A 21359-nucleotide genomic window follows, 5' to 3' on the forward strand; every position below is an offset into this window, starting at 1 on the left:
CCTGTAAACGGTTAAAAATCTCATTGCTATGCATAGATAAAGGTAATGAGCGGGCACCTGACCAAAAGAGCCAATGGGAAGGCTAGAACTTTTTAAAATTGAGAAAAAACTTCCCCTTTGTCTGTCTGTTGTGGTTCTCCTGGGGAGAGGGGGACAGAACAGCAGTTATGTTGTAAGAAGCTTGGGCCAGGTATGAAAAATCATTAGTATCATACCTAGAAACTACTCATTTGAAACCCCAGATATGAAAGTAGATTTGGAAATGTCTAGGAAGATGCAATTAGGTTTCTCTTATTTCTTTATGGCTTGTGGATTCCACTATGCTGACCCCAGGTGCTTTAGTTTTGTTTGTACCCTTTAAGATGGACCTCAAGAAGGCTTAATCTTGTATTTGCTCTTTAAAAATCTAGCAATAGCCTGAGTTCTCAGATGTATTTTCTCTTATTTTTAATAAAATTTACCTTTTTTAAGAACAGAATTGGATTTGTTGGTCTTAAGAGGTTTGTGCACTTTTTTAATTAGCTGATGGCAACAGCTGATTTCTTCCCCCCCCCCCCCCCCTCTTTCTCAGCTCTTCCCTGGAAGGGGGATGAAAGAGCTTAAGGATATCCCACGGGAAGAAATTCCCAAGTGCGCCTTCCTGGTCTCTCAGAGGGGTTCTGCACTTGGGTGGTGGCAGCATCTACCAATCCAAGGTCAGAGAGAAGCTGTAACCTTGGGAGTTTAATACAAGCCTGGAGTGGCAAGTATTAATTTTTAGAGTCCTTGCAGGCCCCCACCTTCTGCACTTGAAGTGCCAGAGTAGGGAATCAGCTCTGACATGGTGGCAGAGTGGTGGGATCATTTTGAACCAGAAGCACAGACCTCAAGATTTTAGGACACATTTTTCCTTTTGGCAGCCTGCAAAGCCAGGGAGTTGGTTTCTCCCCCCCCCAAATTTCTTTCTTTTCTTTGCTGCCTGAGGAGGAACAGGCATGCAAAGGGTTCAGCCTGCAAAGCCAGGGAGTCTAACAAGTAGGGTTTTTTTCAGTTTCTTTTCAAGCTATGTGGCAATGAAATAGCTAGGCTAGAGTAGGGCAGCCCTGTGCATGAGGTTGCGGTCTGGCACCGAAACCCTAGAGCAACCAGTCTTCCCAAAGCAGCACACCATGGAGAAGACAGACCCAGATCAAGCCCAGACATCCAGCTCCATGACAGAAATTCAGGGAGGGGTTGGGGGACCTGAGATTCCCCCAAAAGGAATGGTCAGCCCTCCCCAACCCGAGATCCAGGTGCCAGGATGGAAGGATGCCTTTAACCCAGACTGAGTTCTAACTGCAGAAGACAGGAATTTCTTCCTAGAGATGAAGCGCTTGGAAGAGGAGGAGAGGAGAGAGGTGAAGCACTTGCAGGCAGAAATGGAGGCAAAGTGCTTAGAAGCGAAGATAGAGCTGAAACGCTTAGAGCTGGAAAGGGCTAAGCTGGGTCAACCAGATAGCCCTAGTAATCGTCCTCCAGGTACCACTCCCCATTCCAAGAAATTCCCCACATACAAGGGAGACGATGATACAGAGGCCTTCTTAGAAAATTTTGAAAGGGCCTGTTTTGGGTACAACATGCCTACAGAGCAGTATATGGTGGTACTGAGGCCACATCTCAGTGGACCCTTAGCAGAGGTGGCAGCTGAAATGCCTAAGGAACACATGAACAAGTACGAGCTTTTTAAACAAAAGGCCAGAATTAGGATGGGGCTAACACCCGAGCATGCCTGTCAGTTGTTCAGAGCCCTAAGATGGAAACCAGACATGGCATTTTCCCAACCCACCTACCACATTGTAAAAAAATTGGGATGTCTGGATATCAGGAGCAAATGTTAAATCTCGGGAAGATCTGTCTCTCCTAATACAAATGGAACAGTTCTTAGAGGGTGTTCCTGAGGAAATAGGAAGGTACGGCATAGATGGGAAGCCCAAAACTTTAATTAAGGCCGGGGAGATTGGAGCCAAATGCGTGAAAGTGGCGGAGAAGAAGAAAGCTATTAGCAGTTGGTGGGATTACGAGAAGGGGCAATCAGAGACGACACCCCACCATTGGGGTCAGCCCCAGGCCCCATCTCACAAGGAGGAGCCCTCCACACAGCAAGGGAGACCTCAGATGCCCTCTCATCCCACTACCCTACTCTCCAACCACCCACCTCACCCCAGCCCACAGTCAGCTTGGCAATGTTATAAATATAATGAGCTGGGGCATGTGAAGACCAACTGCCCCAAGAGCACCAGCCAACAGCAACTCATCACCCCGGGATCCCACTGAGAGTCTTCAGGCCCAAATGCCTTGCAAATACCCCCAGACTGAAGGGAAACTGAGTGTGGGCAGGAGGAAGATTACTGTGTAGAGCAACACTGGAGCACAGGTGTCAGCTATCCAAGCTGACAGTGCAACCCTTTAAGGCCAACTCTTAACTTGCCTACTGCCAAGTTGCCTGTCCAGTACAAGGGCTGGTCAGGAATATGGACTTTTGCAATCTTTGATTATCCCATCCCCATGCTGCTGAGAGAAGACTTAGCCAACCAGGTGAGGCTAACAAAAAGGGTGGGGATGGTCACCCGCAACCAGGCTAAACAGGCCTCCATACCGAACTCCATTCCTGAGCCTCCTACAAGGAGCCAGACTGTCTCGCCTGATACCATAAGCCCGGAGACCCAGCCAGAGGTGGTGGAACCAGACCCCAGGCCAGAGTCTATGGCAGTGGTTGTAGATCCAGTTCCTGGGACCCAGCCAGAACCAGCCCAAGGATTGGAACTGGTGGAGCAGTCAGCACCAGAGCCCATGTTTGCAACCCCACCAGAGTCAGGGGAGCCAGCACCAAAGAGCGCCACAGAGCCTGCACCTGCAGCAGCAGCAGCTAAACTGGCGCAATCAGCTCAACTGGAGCCTGAAATACAACCTGCACCAGTAGAGAGTGGTTCACAGTCAACGAAGACACACACACTCATCCCCATCACCTGCATCGCTTCCAGTGGGACCAAACCCAAGTCCACAACCCAGAGAGGAACTAATGTCTCCAGCATCAAGGGAGCAGTTCCAGGCAGAGCAGGAAGCAGAATAGAGCCTCAAGGGAGCTTGGATTGTGGCACGGAGCGACCCACTGCCTCTCAGCTCTTCTAATAGGTCCAGGTTTGTTGTAGGAGGACGACTCTTATACAAAGAGATCCTTCCTGGTGGGCTCAAGGAGGACTGGCATCCCAGAGACAGTTGGTAGTTCCAACTAAGTATAGGGAAAAAGCTCTTGAGCTTAGCCCACGATCACCCTAGTGGCCATGCTGGGGTGAATAGGACCAAAGACTGTTTGGGGAAGTCATTCCACTGGGAGGAAATGGGCAGGGACATTTCTACCTATGTCAGGTCTTGTGAGGTGTGCCAAAGGGTGGGAAAGCCCCAAGACCAGGTCAAGGCCCCTCTCCAGCCACTCCCCATAATTGAGGTTCCATTTCAGTGTGTAGCTGTGAATATTCTGGGTCCTTTCCCTAAGACGACACCCAGAAGAAAGCTATATATACACTGACCTTCAGGGATTTTGCCACCCGATAGCCAGAAACAGTAGCTCTAAGCAACACCAGGACTAAAAGCATGAGCCGGGCATTGGCAGACATTTTTGCCAGGGTAGGTTGGCCCACCGACATCCTTACGGAGTCAGGAACTAACTTCCTGGCACTTTCCAGCCCCACTACCTTTTTGGCCTTTTAGCAAGGCCTGCAGCCTGGGGTTTTACCAGGCTAGAGCTCCCTACCTCCCTCTGCCCTTCCCCAGCACTGCTCCACCTCAGGTACCCTTCTCAACTCCCAGCCAGCCCAGTCCTTCTCTCTCAGAAACTGGAAAGAGTCTGTGTTTGAGCTCCTGGCTCACAGCCCTTTTGTAGGGCTAGCTGTGGCCTGATTGGGGCATGGCCCCAGATGTGGCTCCTCCCCCAATCAGCCTAGCCTTTCCCTGCTGCAGCCCTCTCCAGGGTTGCCTTTTAACCCCTTTTCTGTGGGAGTGGGTTCAGCTGCCCCACTACAGGGCCATTATAGTTGGTGAAGCAGCAATGGGAGGGAGTTACATCTTCTCTAGGAACTAACATTTTGGACTTTGTAACCAATTTGCAAAATACCCTCAAAGACTCTCTAGCCCTTGCTCGAGAAAACCTACAGGATGCTTAACAAGAGCAAGAGGCCTGGGAACCGCAGTAAGTGCCACTGGGACCTGGCACCCCAACCCCCTGCCCCAGCCCTGAGCCCCCTCCTTCACTCCAACCCCCCCCCATCCTCAACCCAGAGCCCACCCCACACACACTCCAAATCCCTTGGCTCCAGCCCGGAGCCCCACCTGCACCCTAAACCCCTCATCCCCAGCCCCACCCCAGATCCTGCACCCCCAGCTAGAGTCCTCACCCCTCCATCCCCCACACCATAACTCCCTGCCCCAGCCTGGAGCCCTCTCCCACATCCCAAACCCTTCATCCCTGGCCCCACCCCAGAGTTTACATCCCAATCCCCTGCCCAGCCTGGTGAAAGTGAGTGAGGGTGAGATTTCAAGCAAGGACACTCCACTTGCCACAATAAATATTAAAAATAAATAAGAACAACCAGACTGGGTCAGACTTATGGTCCATCTAGCCCAGTATCCTGTCTTCTGACAGTGGCCAATGCCAGGTGCCCCAGAGGGAATGAACAGAACAAGTAATCATCAAGTGAGCTATCCTGTCGCCCATTCCCAGCTTCTGGCAAACAGAGCGCAGGGACATCATCCCTGCCCATCCTGGCCAATAGCCATTGATGGACCTATCCCCCATGAGCTTATCTAGTTCTTTTTTTAACCCTATTATAGTCTTGGCCTTCACAATATCCTCTGGCAAGGAGTTCCACTGGTTGACTGTGCATTGTGTGAAGAAATACTTCCTTTTGTTTTAAACTTGTTGCCTATTAATTTAGTTTGCTGACCCCTAGTTCTTGTGTTATGAGAAGGAGTAAATAACACTTCCTTATTTACTTTCTCCACACAAGTCATGATTTTATAGTCCTCTAGCATATCTCCCCCCCCCCTTAGTCGTCTCTTTACCAAGCTGAAAAGTCCCAGTGTTATTAATTTTTCCTCATATGGAAGGTGTTCCATACCCCTAATCATTTTTGTTGCCCTTTTCTGAACCATTTCCAATTCCAATATATCTTTTTGAGATGGGGTGACCACATCTGCACCCAGTATTCAAAATGTGGGCGTACCATGGATTTATATAGAGGCATTATGATATTTTCTGTCTTCTTATCTATCCCTTTCCTAATGAGTCCCAAAATTCTGTTCGCTTTTTTAACTGCCACTGCACATTGAGCAGATTTTTTCAGAGAACTATCCAATGTCTCCAAGATCATAGAATCATAGAATATCATGGCTGGAAGGGACCTCAGGAGGTCATCTAATCCAACCCCCTGCTCAAAGCAGGACCAATCCCCAACTAAATCATTCCAGCCAGGGTTTTGTCAAGCCTGACCTTAAAAACCTCTATGGAAGGAGATTCCACCACCTCCCTACGTAATCCATTCCAGTGCTTCACCACCCTCCTAGTGAAATAGTGTTTCCTAATATCCAACCTAAGCCTCCCCCACTGCAACTTGAGGCCATTACTCCTTGTTCTGTCATCTGCTACCACCGAGAACAGTCTAGATCCATCTTCTTTGGAACCCCCTTTCAGGTAGTTGAAAGCAGCCATCAAATCCCCCCTCATTCTTCTCTTCTGCAGACTAAATAATCCCAGTTCCCTCAGCCTCTCCTCATAAATCATGTGCTCCAGCCCCCTAATCATTTTTGTTACCCTCCGATGGACTCGTTACAATTTTTCCACATCCTTCTTGTAGTGTGGGGCCCAAAACTGGACACAGTACTCCAGATGAGGCCTCACCAATGCCGAATAGGGGGGAATGATCACGTCCCTCGATCTGCTGGCAATGCTCCTACTTATATAGCCCAAAATGCTGTTCGCCTTCTTGACAACAAGGGCATACTGTTGACTCATCTCCAGCTTCTTGTCCACTGTAACCCCTAGGTCCTTTTCTGCAGAACTGCTGCCTAGCCACTCAGTTCCTGGTCTGTAGCAGTGCATGGGATTCTTCCATTCTAAGTGCAGGACTCTGCACTTCTGCGTGTTGAACCTCAGATTGCTTTTTGTCCAATCCTTTAATTTGTCTAGGCCCCTCTGTATGCTATCCCTATCCTCCAGCATATCTACCACTCCTCCCAGTTTAGTGTCATCTGCAAACTTGCTGAGGGTGGTGTTACCACTCAAGATCTCTTTCTTGCGTGGTAAGAGCTAATTTAGACCCCATCATTTTATATGTATAGTTGGGATTATGTTTTCCAATGTGCATTACTTTGCATTTATCAACACTGAATTTCATCTGCCATTATGTTACCCAGTCACCCAGTTTTGTGAGATCCCTTTGTAGCTCTTCACAGTCTGCCTGGGACTTAACTATCTTGAGTAGTTTTGTATCCTCTGCAAATTTTGTCACCTCACTGGGGAGAGCGAGGTGATAGAGGGAGGGGGGATGGAGCAAGCAGGTGCATGGCCTCAGAGAAGAGGTGGGGAAGGGGTGTTCAGTTTTGTGCAATTAGAAAGTTGGCAACCCTAACATCATGACAGAATAGAATGATTTTCTTATAGTGAGATTAAGAAACTTTAAAATCCTTTCCCAGTCACAAAGAACAAAAGTCAACATCCGTCCCTGCAGCTATGTATTTGGATAGCCTATCATATGCCGCACACCGTGACTGAGCAGTGATATTATTTTCCCCTTATCGCATTCCTCCTACAGAATTGGAGCAGCCTAAAACTGTGAGGTTAGAAGGTTCCTCTGCATATCTGCCTCCAGCAAAGCAAAATACAAGAACAAAAACTGTTACAGAAGCTGCCCCTCCAACAACCACATGACAACAACATGGGAAGAGGCAGTGATGGTGATCCTCAGTTCAGCAGAGGGACAAGGATAGAATGTTGGCGTAGGTGAAGCAAGAGGCACAAATAAGGAAAAGCTGCACAGAGAGGGATTAGAGCTGTGAAAGGAAGAAACAGTAAACCAAGCCTCCATTTTTAAGGCAGAGAGGAACAATCAAAACAATCTGTTCAGGGAGATGAACACTTTCCATATACCATCACTGCCACCCTTATAGCTGTAGCTTCCTTGCATCAAAAGGCCCTCCATGATTACAATTCAGCCCTCTCCCCATTTCTTGCCCACCTCAGTCTAGTGATCTTTCTCAGACAACAGCTTCTTTGCATCCATCCTTCACTTTTAGGACCTGATTCTCTTCTCACTTTTTCTGACAGATCAGGATTAATTCCACTGAAGCCCATGGAGTTACACTCATGTAAAGCCAGCATAGGTCAGAGAAGAATCGAACCTGCAGTTCCTAGAAACTACCCTGAGCACTACCCACACAGGGTTTGTAGGCAGCTCACAAGAGTCAACCATCTGCTCCCATTATGGACCCTTAGTAGTAATTCTAAAAAGTCACAGTCAGCTGGCACAGAGTCAGCTGGTAGAATTGGCTATGAACTTTCTATGCTGATATATAACTTTAAGAAGTTAAGCATGTATTGTTATAGAAAATATGGATTCACTACACTAGCATGTGGACTCTTCCTATATTTAAAAAAGGAAAATGATCAAAACTGTTACAAATATTTATAAATTGTAATTTGGGATTGGCACTTGACACTGACATGTGACAAGATGAATAGCCACAATCTTTTATTCCCTTTCAGGCCTAAACAGGGGCGGGGTGGGTGTGGGGGGGCGGAAGAGACCACAAAGGGGCTTTCTTGCTTTTATTATGCCCACAGCAACTTTTCAAAAAAGTCACCCTTTGGTTCAGGATCCAAATCACATGGTATGTCAAACTCATGCCTTGATGCCCCAGGCTCTTTATAAATACTGTCACTCCTTTTAACCTTAGCGGCTAGCCAAAAATTAGTAAATTGTTTCAGTTAGGAGGAAAAATTGGTGATAGGGATTTTTTTGATGCAGTTTTGTTCATTTACAAAGATGTACAAATATCTGTCTCTCTCTGAACGCAGAAAGAATCAAATAGCAGGAAACAGCGTCTTTCGCTCATGGCTCTTTTCAGCCTGCCCCCCGACCCAAAAACTCTTCTAAGTTTTCTTCCAGGGCCATACACTATGCTTCCAGCTGCTTGTTCAGGCTCTCTGTGTGGCTTTGACCTCTTTTCTGCCTACACCCAGGCACCCTTATTTAATCAATACTCAGCAAAACCTCTCCTACCACTACGCCCGAAACTCCCAGGCAGGTTCACAGCCCCTTTTGGCTTGTGATTAACTTATACTTACTCTATTCATATCCAGTCTCAAAGGTTTGTGATTCAGGCAGTCACCATATCTCTCAGTATAACCATGCCCTCTGTTATAACGCCATCCATCAGCCTGATGGTGTTTAAAATGGTGACACTTTATATGACCCAAACAGAGAGAAAAACAATTTAACAAATGAAAAATTATATTGGGTTAACTATCTACAAGTATGTACAGTGTGTTTCTGTCAGGCTTTCTTCACATCCCCCGCTCAAAAGAATTTTATTCCCACCCAAATCTCTTGGGTCTTTTCTCTACCTGGACTTCCTTACAGAATGTTCCTAACGTGTGTTATTTGTTTCTGTGGAACTGGCTGGCTAGGACAGCCCCCTCACAACTTTCCCAACCTCAACTTCTGCACATACATTCTCAGTTTCAGGGGGCAGTCATGCTGATATCCTGTCCCCCAATACCTCTTTAGATGGTTTTTATGGATAACTTTGGGTTTCATCCTGGGACACAACTGTTCCTTTACACTACTTTGTGTATTCAGGTCACTACTGTACAGGGTCCCTCCCACTGTTTATCCAGTTTAGGGCTCCTACCCTTGGCTCTTGTAGGATTATGGAACAAGACCAGGTCCCGTCTTAAAAGTTTCCCCACATGACCTTACATCATAGAACCTTTCCATTTTGTCAGAGGCGATCTTCAAATTTTTCCTAGCAAAAGTGTGATTTTTTTCAGTTTGGGATTGTAGGGTTTCTACATAGTCCAGATCTCTTTGTTCCTCTTCAGGAACTCCATACAAGAGGTTTGCTGGGTCCTTAGCTCATACCCAACCATGAGTGCTACACACTTTGAACTCATTGACAGCTGTTCTATAAGCAGTCCAAAGGAATGGGATACACTGGTCCCAATTCCTTTGATTCTGTTCCACAAAGTAGCCAACTGAACTCCCGAAGTCCTATTGAACCTTTCCACCCTCCCATCAGACTTTGGGTCTGTTAGGATGGTGAGAGTTTTATGGATCCCTAGAAGCTCACAGACCTGTTGAAACATTTTGAATCCAAAGTATCTCCTTTAACTCACCCAGGGCTCCAAATGGGGTGAAGGATTCATTCACGAGGGCCCCTGCTACTGTCTCAGCCATTTTGTGAAGTTGTCCATAGCTACTAGCAATTATTGATTGCTAGTCTCTGAATCAGGCAAGGGCCCAAAAATGGCAATGGCAATGCTCACTATTGCTGCCCTCACAAGATACTGCTGCAAAGGGGCTCTCCCAGTTTTAGGGGGACCCTTCTTTGCAATACAAGCATCACATTTCCTGCACCAATTTTCTATATCCTGCCTGCATTTTACTCAATAGAAGTTCTCCCTTAGCTTGGCTAAGATATTTGCAACCCCAAATGTCCAGCAGTTTTAAGATCATAACTAGTATTCAGTGTTTTCAGATTTTATTTTTATCAGGTGTTAATTTTCCAAAAAATCAACACCAGGATGAAAGAAAGAAAGGACTTTCATAATATACACCATATTTTACTATAGTATAATTGAAACTCTTTTTAAATTTACAAAGGTATGTGTCTTTCACAGTTGTTTTTCCAGAAATTCTGGTTTGTGTATACTCACGTAATTTTCTTCAGGGTGTCCTCACTCATGTTGAGCTTGCTGTCTTGGAGGTAGTCCAACTTTGAAAATAAGTGTTCTGCAGCAATAGATACAGGGTGCTTTCTTTTCCACTTGGCTGAAGTTGAGAAGTATGTCTTGATGACTGTTCCAAAAAGCCAACACATCCAGTTTCACATTGTCAGGGTTAGGTATATTTGTAAGTAGTAAATTCCCCTTTCAGATCTGGAATTTCATCTTTAGTGGCAAACGGTTGAAACACTCTGGCATAATAGTAGAAGTCTGCTGCAAAAAATTCACCTTGAGAAAGTGGTGCTACACCTGGATGACATTCCAAACAGCAACAAACACTTTGGTGTTCAGATTACAGGTCACAGTCATCTCCCATTTCTTGCAGAGCATTGTGTTGAAGGTTTTGAACACTTTTTTTGGTTTTTCTCGTGTTCCAGGGTCCGAAGGATTTTCAGATACAGCAGGTTCTCTCGCTGTATGTTTCTTCTTCAGCTTTTGTACTCAATTCAACTGAGATTTTGGTTGTCAGGATCCGGTAAATGTCAGTATTGGCAAACCTGTTGGCAGTAGTCAGAGAAAACTCAAGTGTTTTCTGGGTGTCACACAGTGATTCCAAGTTTTCAACAATGAACATTACCTTGGTGAACAAAATCTAGCAGTCATTTTGGTTATTGGCCAGTCTATTCAGAGTTTCTGCTTTAGAACCAAACAACTCTGGGTGATCTAGAATATGCATTAGCACCACCCACACATCATTTACATGACGGACAGCGAAGGGCAAGCTCATCCACCCATGTAGAACTACTGGGCTAGGTAATCAGCAGTCAGCTCTACACTTGTCTTGCACTGTGTAAAACAAAGCCTTCAGCTTGTTCGCATGTGATGTAAGATTTCACATCTTTCATTTCTTTTGTAGCAGTAGCTGCTGCCAACACAACTTTAATTAGATGAGCAAGACAGGTAATATGTAGCAACTGTGGTTTCTGATGGAGTTTAATCTCCTGTGCAAACTTAGCCATGTAGGAAGCAGAAGCTGTTAGTTGTGGCCACATTTTCCCAAGTTACATGGTACATATCAAACATGTCAGTTATTGCTGTATTGACAAAATGGCTATCAGAGGGGGGATGAACATCACATCAACACAAAACAATGCAGGTTTATACTCTTTGAAATAATAAAAAAAAAAAGGGCCAAGAGTCAGACAGTCCAAAGCATCGGGAGACTAGTCAAAAAAAAAAACCCCCCCCCCCCCCCCAAACTAGACGTCACAGTTCTATCAATTCATTCCATCTGTTTAGATACTAAAACATCATAGTTTTCTTTCAGATACTTATGAGTGAGGTCGTCTGCATTAGGAAGGGTTTTTGCTGCTGGACAGTATTGCCACACAATGTCATCAATAGGTCCCTCTGCAATTAACAGCGGTTGTCCAGTGAAATAAAGAGCAAGCACAAATTCATTTAAACAATCGTGTTGTGTCCTCTCTTTCAGTAAAGTCTTAGTGAAAGCTCCTGATATTAACTGTTTATCCCAAAGCTCACTTTCTTCTTTACATTTCTTGTATCCTTTGTGCAGTGGTTTCTCCCACCTCCTATATAATATTTCAACTTTAAACCTCTTTGATGTGTAGCAAAATCAGAGCTGGGTCACTGTGACATACAGGCTCATTTGGGATTCACTACTCTGTCTCAGCAATTCTTGTCAGGCCTGACATACTCACTGCACCTCACACACTGGTGTCATGATATTTATCTAAAAGGTGACAGGTAGTATATCATTTGAAAGCTAACCCCACACTTGTCATCAATGTCACTGAAATGTTTAATAACTCTGTAGATGAAGAGCAACAGAGGGTCCTGTGGCACCTTTAAGACTAACAGAAGTATTGGGAGCATAAGCTTTCGTGGGTAAGGGCTTATGCTCCCAATACTTCTGTTAGTCTTAAAGGAGCCAGAGGACCCTCTGTTGCTCTTTACAGATTCAGACTAACACCGCTACCCCTCTAATATCTGTAGATGAAATTATAGATTCTCTCTGATATGTCCTGGAGACTGTAAACTGACAAAAGGTGACAAAAATAGGTTTCTTCTATATAAAGGTGAAAAAATATGGTAGCAGATGCCCTGGTCAGGTAAGACAGTTCTGACCTGCTGCCTCCAGTTCAGTCATTGGCTAATTCTCCTGCAGCTTTGTAAGGGGGAAGATGTGACCCTAAGAGAAACCTAGAGCCAGAGGTTCATTGGTATCAGGTAATGAGTTTTAGCTGGCTTGACCAATTCAGTGTACCTTAATTCAGTGTGGTTATATAATCTGTATCTAAAAGGTGTCATGTAATAGGTCACTGGAAAACTAATAACTCACTGATCATTAATATTCTTGCATTATGTATATACGTGGTATGTATTAAGCGTTTTGATTTTTATGGGAATGACGACTAAGATGTGTTTAAACCACTCAGGTCAGGGGGAGTTGGTAAACAGGTCTGCCCTAGACAAAGGAATGAGAATTTCCTCTTCTGACCAACCCAGTCATCAGGCAGAGACAATGAAGGACCATTTACATAAGGTAAACAAATCAAATCAATCTAACAAGTGGGGGAAGAGACAGCATGGGATCCACATCCCAGCAGGATAGAGAAGCTTGGTCTGGGTTTTGCTTTTCAAAAAATACATTTCAAAGATTTACTGGTCTATAAAATGCAGGCGGGGGGGTGGGATGGGGAGGGGGGGGGGAGAAAAGAGAACTGAACCTCAAGTGATAATCAGCTGATTTATAATACACTAATATAGTATACAAAGTATTGGAATGAGGCTTTATGGAAGCCTATGGCACACTAGTGATTAATAGCATTGTAAAATGGATGTATTAACTCTATTGGGAATCATGAATATTCATTAATTTTAGATGTTACAGTCTGTGTCTAAACAGAGGGAGACAGGTCTCTCCCAGACAGCAGGGAACATTAGTTATTTACCTGTCATATGTAAATTATGCATGGTGGAATTAAAACAATGGAAGCCTTATTTATATACAGGAGGATGGGAAGCCTACAGGAAGGGAAGAACAATGTGAGACCATCCTGTCTCTTGAAATAAAGTCATTGAACTTTGAGAGAGATAAAAACATCAGAACAACCACACTGGGTCAGACCAAAGGTCCATGTAGCCCAGTATGCTGTCTTTCGACAGCAACCAATGCCAGGTGCCCCCGAGGGAATGAACAGAACAGGTAATCACTGAAGTGATCAATCCCCTGTTGCCTATTCCCAGCTTCTGGCAAACAGAAGCTAGGGACACCATCCCTGCCCATCCTGGCTAATAGCCATTGATGCACCTATCCTCCATGATATTATCTAGTTTATAAAAAAAAAAAAAAAAAAACCCTTTATAGTCTTACCTTCACAACATCCTCTGGCAAGGAGTTCCACTGGTTGACTGTGCATTGTGTGAAGAAATACTTCCTTTTGTTTTAAACTTGCTGTCTAATAATTTCGTTTGCTGACCCCTAGTTCTTGTGTTATGTGAAGAAGTAAATAACACATCCTTATTTATTTTCTCCACACCAGTCATGATTTTATAGACCTCAAATCATACCCCTCCTTAGATATCTCTTTTCCAAGCTGAAAAGTCCCAATCTAATTAATCTCTCCTCGGATAGAAGCTGTTACATACCCCAATCATTGTTGTTGCTCTTTTCTGAACCTTTACCAATTCCAATATATCTTTTTTGAGCTAGGATGACCACATCTGCACACAGTATTCAAGATGTGGGCATACTATGGATTTATATAGGGGCAATATATTTTCTGTCATATTAGCTATCCCTTTCTTAATGATTCCCAACATTCTGTTAGCAAAGACAGAAAGCCATTTATGCATCCATCACTAGACAAACTTAACTGGCCAGAGCTCTTGCAAGCTGAAAAGATGGGTACTTCAACCCCCTCGCTGGTTGAAGTCTCTGGAAACTGAATGTAGGTGAGAAATCTGCTCAGTCAAAGATCTTCCACCTAGGGAAGGGAAGCCAGCAGCTTGTACTGCTGTGCAAGGTCCTGAGGGGGAAAAAAAAGCCATTTTGAACAAGGTTTGCACCTCGCTAGATTAAGTTTTAGATTTTAAGATGCATGTTTTCACTTTGCTTATAACCATCTCCACTTTTATATCTTTTACTTGGCATCACTTAACTTATGTCCTATCGTTAATCAATGTGTTTTATGGTTATTATAAACCAACTCAGTACTGTGGTTGTAGGGAAGGGCATATTTACACCAGATATTTAATAAGCTGCAACATGCTTTTGTCACTTTAAACAAGCAATGAAACTTATTTCTCTGAGTAGTCCAAGTGAGGAGGGGATGCTTCAGGGCACACAGCTTGGGGAAGTTTGGGACTAGGAGTGTGTGGGGGTCATTTTGCTAGTTGTAACCAAGGCTGGTGGAAGCCAGAGTGGGGCAGCGGGGTTGTAGACAGGCTACTGAAGTCGGAGCTGCTAAACCAGGGCTGTCTAGCACCCAGACACTTAGGATGTGACCTACATGCTTGAAGGCTAGTTGTGAGCATCCCAGGCTGGGAGCTCCAGCAGCAGGGTGTTACAGGTCAGATGGTGATACAACCCTTCCTTGGTCTGGCTTGCATGCAAGAATGCCATGACAGGTCACCCAAGTTGGCTGCTCGTAATCCCCCTTTCAGTCCCTTCCAGCCATCAATTTGAGCTACAATGTCTAATTGAGCCAAATAAGCCTCCCAGGAGTTCTTCCCTCAGAGATAGCTCTTGCCTTATTCGAGCTGACACAGCCCAATCTCTCCCCTCTGGGCCTTTGTGGGTTACAAATGGGGTAAAAAGCTATTGTAAGTGTCAAGTCTTGAGCCAGCCAAAGGAGTTGAATAAGTCCTCATCCTGGTGGCTGCCTTCCCCTGGGGTCTGTGATCCTTTGATTTCCTTCAGGATCTAAATTTTCAGCTCCTTAAGTCCTTGCTTCAACTCTTCTCGGTTAGCAGGTTCCAAATTGGCTAAAGCCTGGTTTGGTGACCACTATTTCTTGGTAAAACTTCTTGTTGGTGGCCATCCATTCTACTATTCCAGCCTGAGTGTGTTGCAGTTGTGTTTCCCAGTCTGTCCAAGCACTTTGTAATTGCTGCTCCAACAGGGATTTCAGCTCAGCCCGCAAGTCCCTCTGAGGCTTTTCTGGGAAACCTCCAGATCTTGTTTTAGGTCTTGCTTTAATTCTTTTTGGCCATCTTTAATTTCTGAGAGTGCTGCCATCATTTGCTTCAACTTGGTTCAACAGTTATACTAGTTCACAATCTCACTCCTTGGAAACTGGATCCCACTCTGAACACTTACCTATTTTGATTCAAACAGCTAGCCAAAAAATTAGGGTCTAGTGGATGATTGTGGTTAGGAGTAGAAATTGGGGATAGTCAGGTGTTTCTTTGATACAGTTTTGATAATTTCCAAAGAAAGTCTAAAGTCCTGTGTCTCTGAACACAGAAGGAATCAAACAGGAAACTGCTTCTTTGCTCACAGCATCAAAACAAACCACACTTTTCAACCTTCTCCCTGACCCACAAACTTCTTCCAAGGTCAGACACCAGACTTGCAGCAGCTCCTTCTGGCTGTTCACATGGCTTGCACCGATCCTCTGTTCTGCCAATTTCTCTCTCTCTCTCTCTCTCTCTCACACACACACACACACACACACACACACACACACACACACACACACACACACACACTTCTGCAAAAGCTCCTGGGCAGGTTCAAATATTCCTTTTGTTTTAGGTGGGGGCTTTTCCTTACAGTTACGTTAACTGAAGGGTGCCTTCACACCAATCAAATCTTAAATGAGGCTTTAGCTTAACCCATAACAAGATTTCACTCAGGTCATAATATTGAAAAAAGTCTGCATGCGTTTTTAATTTTCATGTCCGCTAACATGAAAACACAACAAACAACAACAACAACAACAATTTGCTCTAAGTATATATAATCTCATAGACAATACCTGGAAATGCTCAGAACACCCTGGGAATACTCATTCCTCACTGTACATTTGTACAAGCATGTGAAATATTTTTGGCCCTTCCTTCAAGAGACATCACTGTTTCCTGTCCATTGTGATCACATCTCTTTGAACAGGGCCAGCCCAAAGATTTTAAAAACATTTTTACACAACATGATGCTTTGATGGGCCTCCAAATCCAAATGACTCATTTTATGATCCAAGACAGAGGCGAATCTTCCACTTGTGCTGGGATCGGTGTAGTTATCAATGTTTAAAAATGTTTTCAAGAGTCATTTGTCAAAATAAGCTGGGAATTTGGGAGTCAATGGATTGCCAAGTTGTTAGAGGTTTTGGGTGCATTTTGGTGAATGTTAGCACTTTATAAGCCAAAATTAATCATTTCTACACTCCTGTGATGTAGCATTATCTTCCTCATTTTACAGATAGGAAACTAAGGCTATGTCTACTGTACCAAGTTTCACTGATGTACTGCCAACATTTGTATATCCCTTGGATGTATGCATGCTTGGCTGCTTGCAATGGCCCTGCACATACCAACCAAGAGCAGTGGCGGCTATGGAAAAAGTGGTGCACTATTGAGAGGTATCCCAGTGTGTCCTGTGTCACCATTTGGTGCAATGCCTTATGCAACATTTTCACAGTGCTTTGTGGGATACCAATGATTCGCCCATGGATTCCTAGGAACTAGGAGTCAAGTTCACAAGCCTCTTTACCTTCCTAGGTTACTCGGGAGCAGGCAACTCACACCTGTTGCCTGGGTGCCTTATGTCATTAAGGATAATGGAGATTCAAGGGGGGTCCCAGCTGAGATGGGGAATTAGGTGGAAATCCTCTAGTCACCTCTCTGCAGAAGTCCTCTTACTCTCATGAATATTTATAGTTGGTGGTGCCTCCAGAGAAACACATACTGTACACCCCTACAGATATGCCTCAGTTGTCTCCAGGAACAAAAAGAATAAATATTTATACAGGCAATAAATACCCAAAATAGAAAATTTTATTTAAAAGTTATCCGAGCAACATACAATGGCAAATGCAGTAGATTAAAGCAGGATTAATTATTTTAACTTTAAGAGGTCAGTAGGTAGCACTTCTATAGTTTAGCTAATAGCTGCAGATTTCAACAGCAACCTAAACCTAACCAACAAACATCTTAGCATTATACACAGATCCACCCCATTCCTGAGTGCAGAGTCTCCGTTAAGTTTATAGTCCTGGGCTCTCTTTCGTGCATTGGCGTGCTGGAGTTCAGGCCAGTGCTCTGTAAATCTGGAAAAGGCGATCCAGTTGAAATAAAAAGGAGTGAGGTGATTTTGAACTGTGATCAGTTTAGATTGCACAGTAATAGCTAGTACTATAGATGGTTGTATCAGAGAGCAATAGCCTGTGAATCTGATCATACAATGAATCCCTCCCTCTTTTCTTCTTAGACTTAAATGTAGCCACATAGCCTTAACACTGCATCTTCAACACAGAGCATGGCCTCAGGGCAACTCACTCTTTCCTCGAATCATCTGAGCGTCAAATTTAGTTCTTCTGTGCAACCAACAATCTCCAGCTTCTGCTCTTAATGCCTAGCTGGGAAGAAAGTCTGTGAGCTGGGGCCCAGCACTAGCATATTGTCAACAGTAGCTCAGTCTTAACCCTGGTCACGTATCTTCAACCCCTGCAATTCAACAAAAGGGCTCCATCACAGCTTTTCTTTGCCCAAACCCCAAAAAGGAGCAGCAACTCTCAGTTTCTGATGCGGGAAGCCCAGTCCAGTTCCAGGGGACACCCACCATGGGATCTATAGTCCTTGAAAGTCAGTGTCTAGTACACAGAGGTCTATCGAAGCAGAATGCCTCTGATAAGAGTTCAGAGGCTCCTCAAATAGAGGCCTACACCATTTCTCCATCCCATAATGCTTGTTCCATCCCATAATTTTTGCGTTGTTTTTATAACTCCCATAGTCCTGTGCTCTGCTTTTTAGTCTCCACCATATCTCTGGAAGAAGCATGGATCTTGCAGAGCTCAATGCAGTTCTAATGACCATTTCCAATACAGAACGCACAATTCTCATGTGTTTGTGGGACTTCAAGTGCTATAATAACAGAAAACAATTTGACAGCTTCCTTTTCTTTATCATCCTTTCCCAATTCTAGTAACCTGTGCAATGGGACAAAGACAGGAATGGCTTAAAAAGCAAGGATTTGAAATTAGAAGGTCTGAAAGTCCTTCTTTGAAGACTTTCAAGTTCAACTTTGATATTTTTTCTTATGGGTTTGTTTGTTCAGTAGTTTTATTTTTTTTTAAACAGTTATTGTTTTAACACAGAGTTATAAAGTTATTGGAACTATTTTCCCTTAAATGCAGCCTAATATCTATTAGAATGAAGCTACTCCCTCATCTTAGAAATATTTCTATTTCATATTTGCACTACATAAATTACACTGTGACATCACAGAATCTGTTACAACCTGATAACAAGGAATGCCAGTTTACATTTATTGGACTTTTGACTTTTACCTAGTTACCAAAAATGTATTACTAGCACTGAATAAAGAGGACTATTGTAATAACTCACCACTCAGAGTTCAAATAAAAACAAATGATAAATAATAATCCTATTTATTTTACCCTTTGAGCAGGTTTCCTGCATTGTAATAGTGAATATTTCTTAGGTCCTGGCTTTGCCATAGAACCTACATAGAACTCATTGAAAAAGCAGAGCCCTTATATTTTGTTTCAAATAAGCTTCGGACCCAACAAGTACATTAGTTACTCCATTTTATTTAATTAGACTATACTTTGTTTGTTTTTTCTCCCCCACATAATCATGAAAGCAACTAGTCACAAGAGACTTAAAATATTACATGTTCATTATTAGCCTATACTTTTTAGAGCTATACAACCACTATGAAGTTATTGGTCTTCACTGCTGACTAGAGATTTTTACCCCTCTCCCACCAGACCATTGCCCCTTTTAGTAGCAAAGACAATATCTTTCAGGGTCTCTCCGTGGAATCCAGTTCACCTGTGGATCTGGGATGTCTTCAAGATAGGAGTAAACTGTTTCCCTCGTGAAGACCCAGCCGTAAATACCATCTTCAGGAGGCACAATGATACATGCACCCTGACAAGACAGGCTAAAACAAACAAAAAAAGTCTCCACCTAAATAAATACATCTAAGTACAGAATAGCCAATGACAGTACCTGCAGGGCTGCTGTTCTGATGGCCCCTTTCAACACATCCATATTTTTATTCATCAGCATCAAAGCATCTTCAGGAGAAACAGGTATTTTGGGGTCCTCTGACAATATAATCAAGTGCTTGTATACTGCTTCAATGTAGCTGTCCAAGGCATAGGCCTCAAGGACAGGCAGAATAAAAGCTGCCGTGTAAACATAAGGCTGAGAATAGACCATGTTTGAAGCTTGGGAGTTGCTCAAAATGACCGCAAGAGCAGGCAAGGCTAGGAGACTAAATCAGAAAACTGATTGCCTCACTTTGGAAACTCCATTACCTATTTAATCAAGGGATTCTGTTACAGGAAGTCCACATTGTGCAACACAGTTACCACATCTAGAAAGTCTTACACCATAGGGTTACCATACGTCCAGATTTTCCCGGACATGTCCGGCTTTTTGGGCCTCAAATCCCCGCCCGGGGGGAAATCCCAAAAAGCTGAACATGTCCGGGAAAATAGGGAGGTGCTAGGCCGGGGGCCGGGCCGGGGCCGGCGGTGCTCGGCCTGGGGTGCTCGGCTGGGGGCTGGCCCGGGGCCCGGGCCCGACGGTGCGGGGCCGGCACCCCAGGGCCCGAGTCGAGCCGGGCTGGGGCCGGCTGCCGGAAGGAGCCGCTCAGTTGGGGGGGTGGGGGGGCCGACTGGGCCGCGCCTCCTCCCCCACCCCCCCAGCTTACCTGCTGCCTGATTCAGGCTTCCCACGAATCAAATCTTTGCGGGAAGCAGGGGAAGGGGTGGAGTTGGGGCGGGGGTGGGGCTGGGGGCAGGGCCAGGGCCCTGTGGAGTGTCCTCTTTTTGGACACTCAAAATATGGTAACTCTATACACCATAAAGGACAAAAGGCCTGCACAAGTAATGCTGTGCCATTTTAATTACCTTTTTGTTGACATAGAAGTCACTGGGCAAAAGCTGCAGAAACACTGCAGTGCTGATTTAGAAACAGAGCAAGTCTATGGCAGAGCCAATAGTGTGAATTCACTCACAGCTAGCTAGCCAGCCCAGTAGAAAAACAAGTAGGGGGAAATAGCAGGATCTGGTTACTCTTTACCTTGTTACTTATTTATACATGCCGGGCTGAATTCTTCTGCCTTAAATCAGTGTATTTAAGGAAGTAGGATCGTTTGCATGAGTAAACCAAATAGGATTTAACGGCAGGAGATAAAAGCTGAAAGCTGGAACACCTAGGAACAACATTTTAATAAATAAAACAGATTTTAAAAATACTGTAGCTAATACAGTTAGACAGCCTTGAGAACAATATTTCAGTAAAGAGATCTGGTTAACCTGTTTGGGCCCAGAACCATTTTTAAGACCAAAAAAAAGCCCCAGAACATTAGGTTCTAAAGTTGGACAGATGACCAAAACTATACAAAATAGGGGAGAATCTAATACTAATGAAAAACCCATGCAAACCGAGCTTTCCCTGGCCATTCCAGATAACAAATAGCTTTATTACTAAAACCACCCAGAACACACTGCTCCAAAGTAGTACAGAGAATGAAAAGGATACATACACTACAGCTAACTGAGAGCAACATAATACTTATGAAAAAAACAGGCCAAAAACTGACCTTTAGCTGCCCATTCTGGGCAACAAAGTAGTTTTGTATTAATAAAGCCACTAGGGTTGTTGATTAATCATAGTTCACTCATGTGATTAATAAAGTTAATTAGTATTCTATTGTTTAACAGTGCAATTAAAACTGATTAATTGCGATTAATTTTGTTTTAGTTAAATATTTTGGATGTTTTTCTACATTTTATACACACACACACACACACACACTATTCTATGTTGTAATTTAAATCAAAGTGTATATTTTTTATTACAAATATTTGCTCTGTAAAAATGATAGTATTTTTCAATTCACCTCATACAAGTACTATAGTGCAACCTCTGTTGTGAAACTAACTTACAAAGTCGATGTTTTTGTTATATAACTGCACTCAAAAGGCAATGTAAAACTTCAGAGCTTACAAGTCCCCTCAATCCTACTTCTTGTTCAGCCAATCGCTAAGACAAGCAAGTTTGTTTACATTTACAGGAGCTAATGCTGCCCTCTTATTTACAATGTCACTAGAAAGTGAGAACAGGTATTTGCATGACACTTTTGTAGCCAGCATTGCAAGGTATTTATATGCCAGATATG

The 21359-nt window shown here is 43.9% G+C and overlaps 1 protein-coding gene across 10 annotated transcripts in view; it reads right to left on the reverse strand.

Annotated features, from left to right (window-relative positions):
• The window catches only part of SLC18B1 (solute carrier family 18 member B1), a 125836-nt gene that overhangs the window by 58537 nt on the left and 45940 nt on the right, over positions 1-21359 (reverse strand). For 4 of the 10 annotated variants that reach the window (XM_065588667.1, XM_065588666.1, XM_065588659.1 and 1 more), the window contains one exon: positions 18945-19109. The exons of 1 other annotated variant lie outside the window; for it this stretch is intronic. In XM_065588667.1, the coding sequence (XP_065444739.1) occupies positions 18947-19109 (163 nt within the window). In that variant the 3' untranslated portion in view covers positions 18945-18946. Of the gene's footprint in view, positions 1-16950; positions 18130-18944; positions 19110-19177; positions 19357-20257; positions 20391-21359 lie in introns of those variants that run through there. 5 more of the 10 variants (XR_010599665.1, XR_010599664.1, XM_065588660.1 and 2 more) reach the window with 5 other exon arrangements.

The sequence above is a fragment of the Chrysemys picta genome, chromosome 3 (assembly GCF_011386835.1).
Source record: "Chrysemys picta bellii isolate R12L10 chromosome 3, ASM1138683v2, whole genome shotgun sequence".
Classification (NCBI taxonomy): domain Eukaryota; kingdom Metazoa; phylum Chordata; order Testudines; family Emydidae; genus Chrysemys; species Chrysemys picta.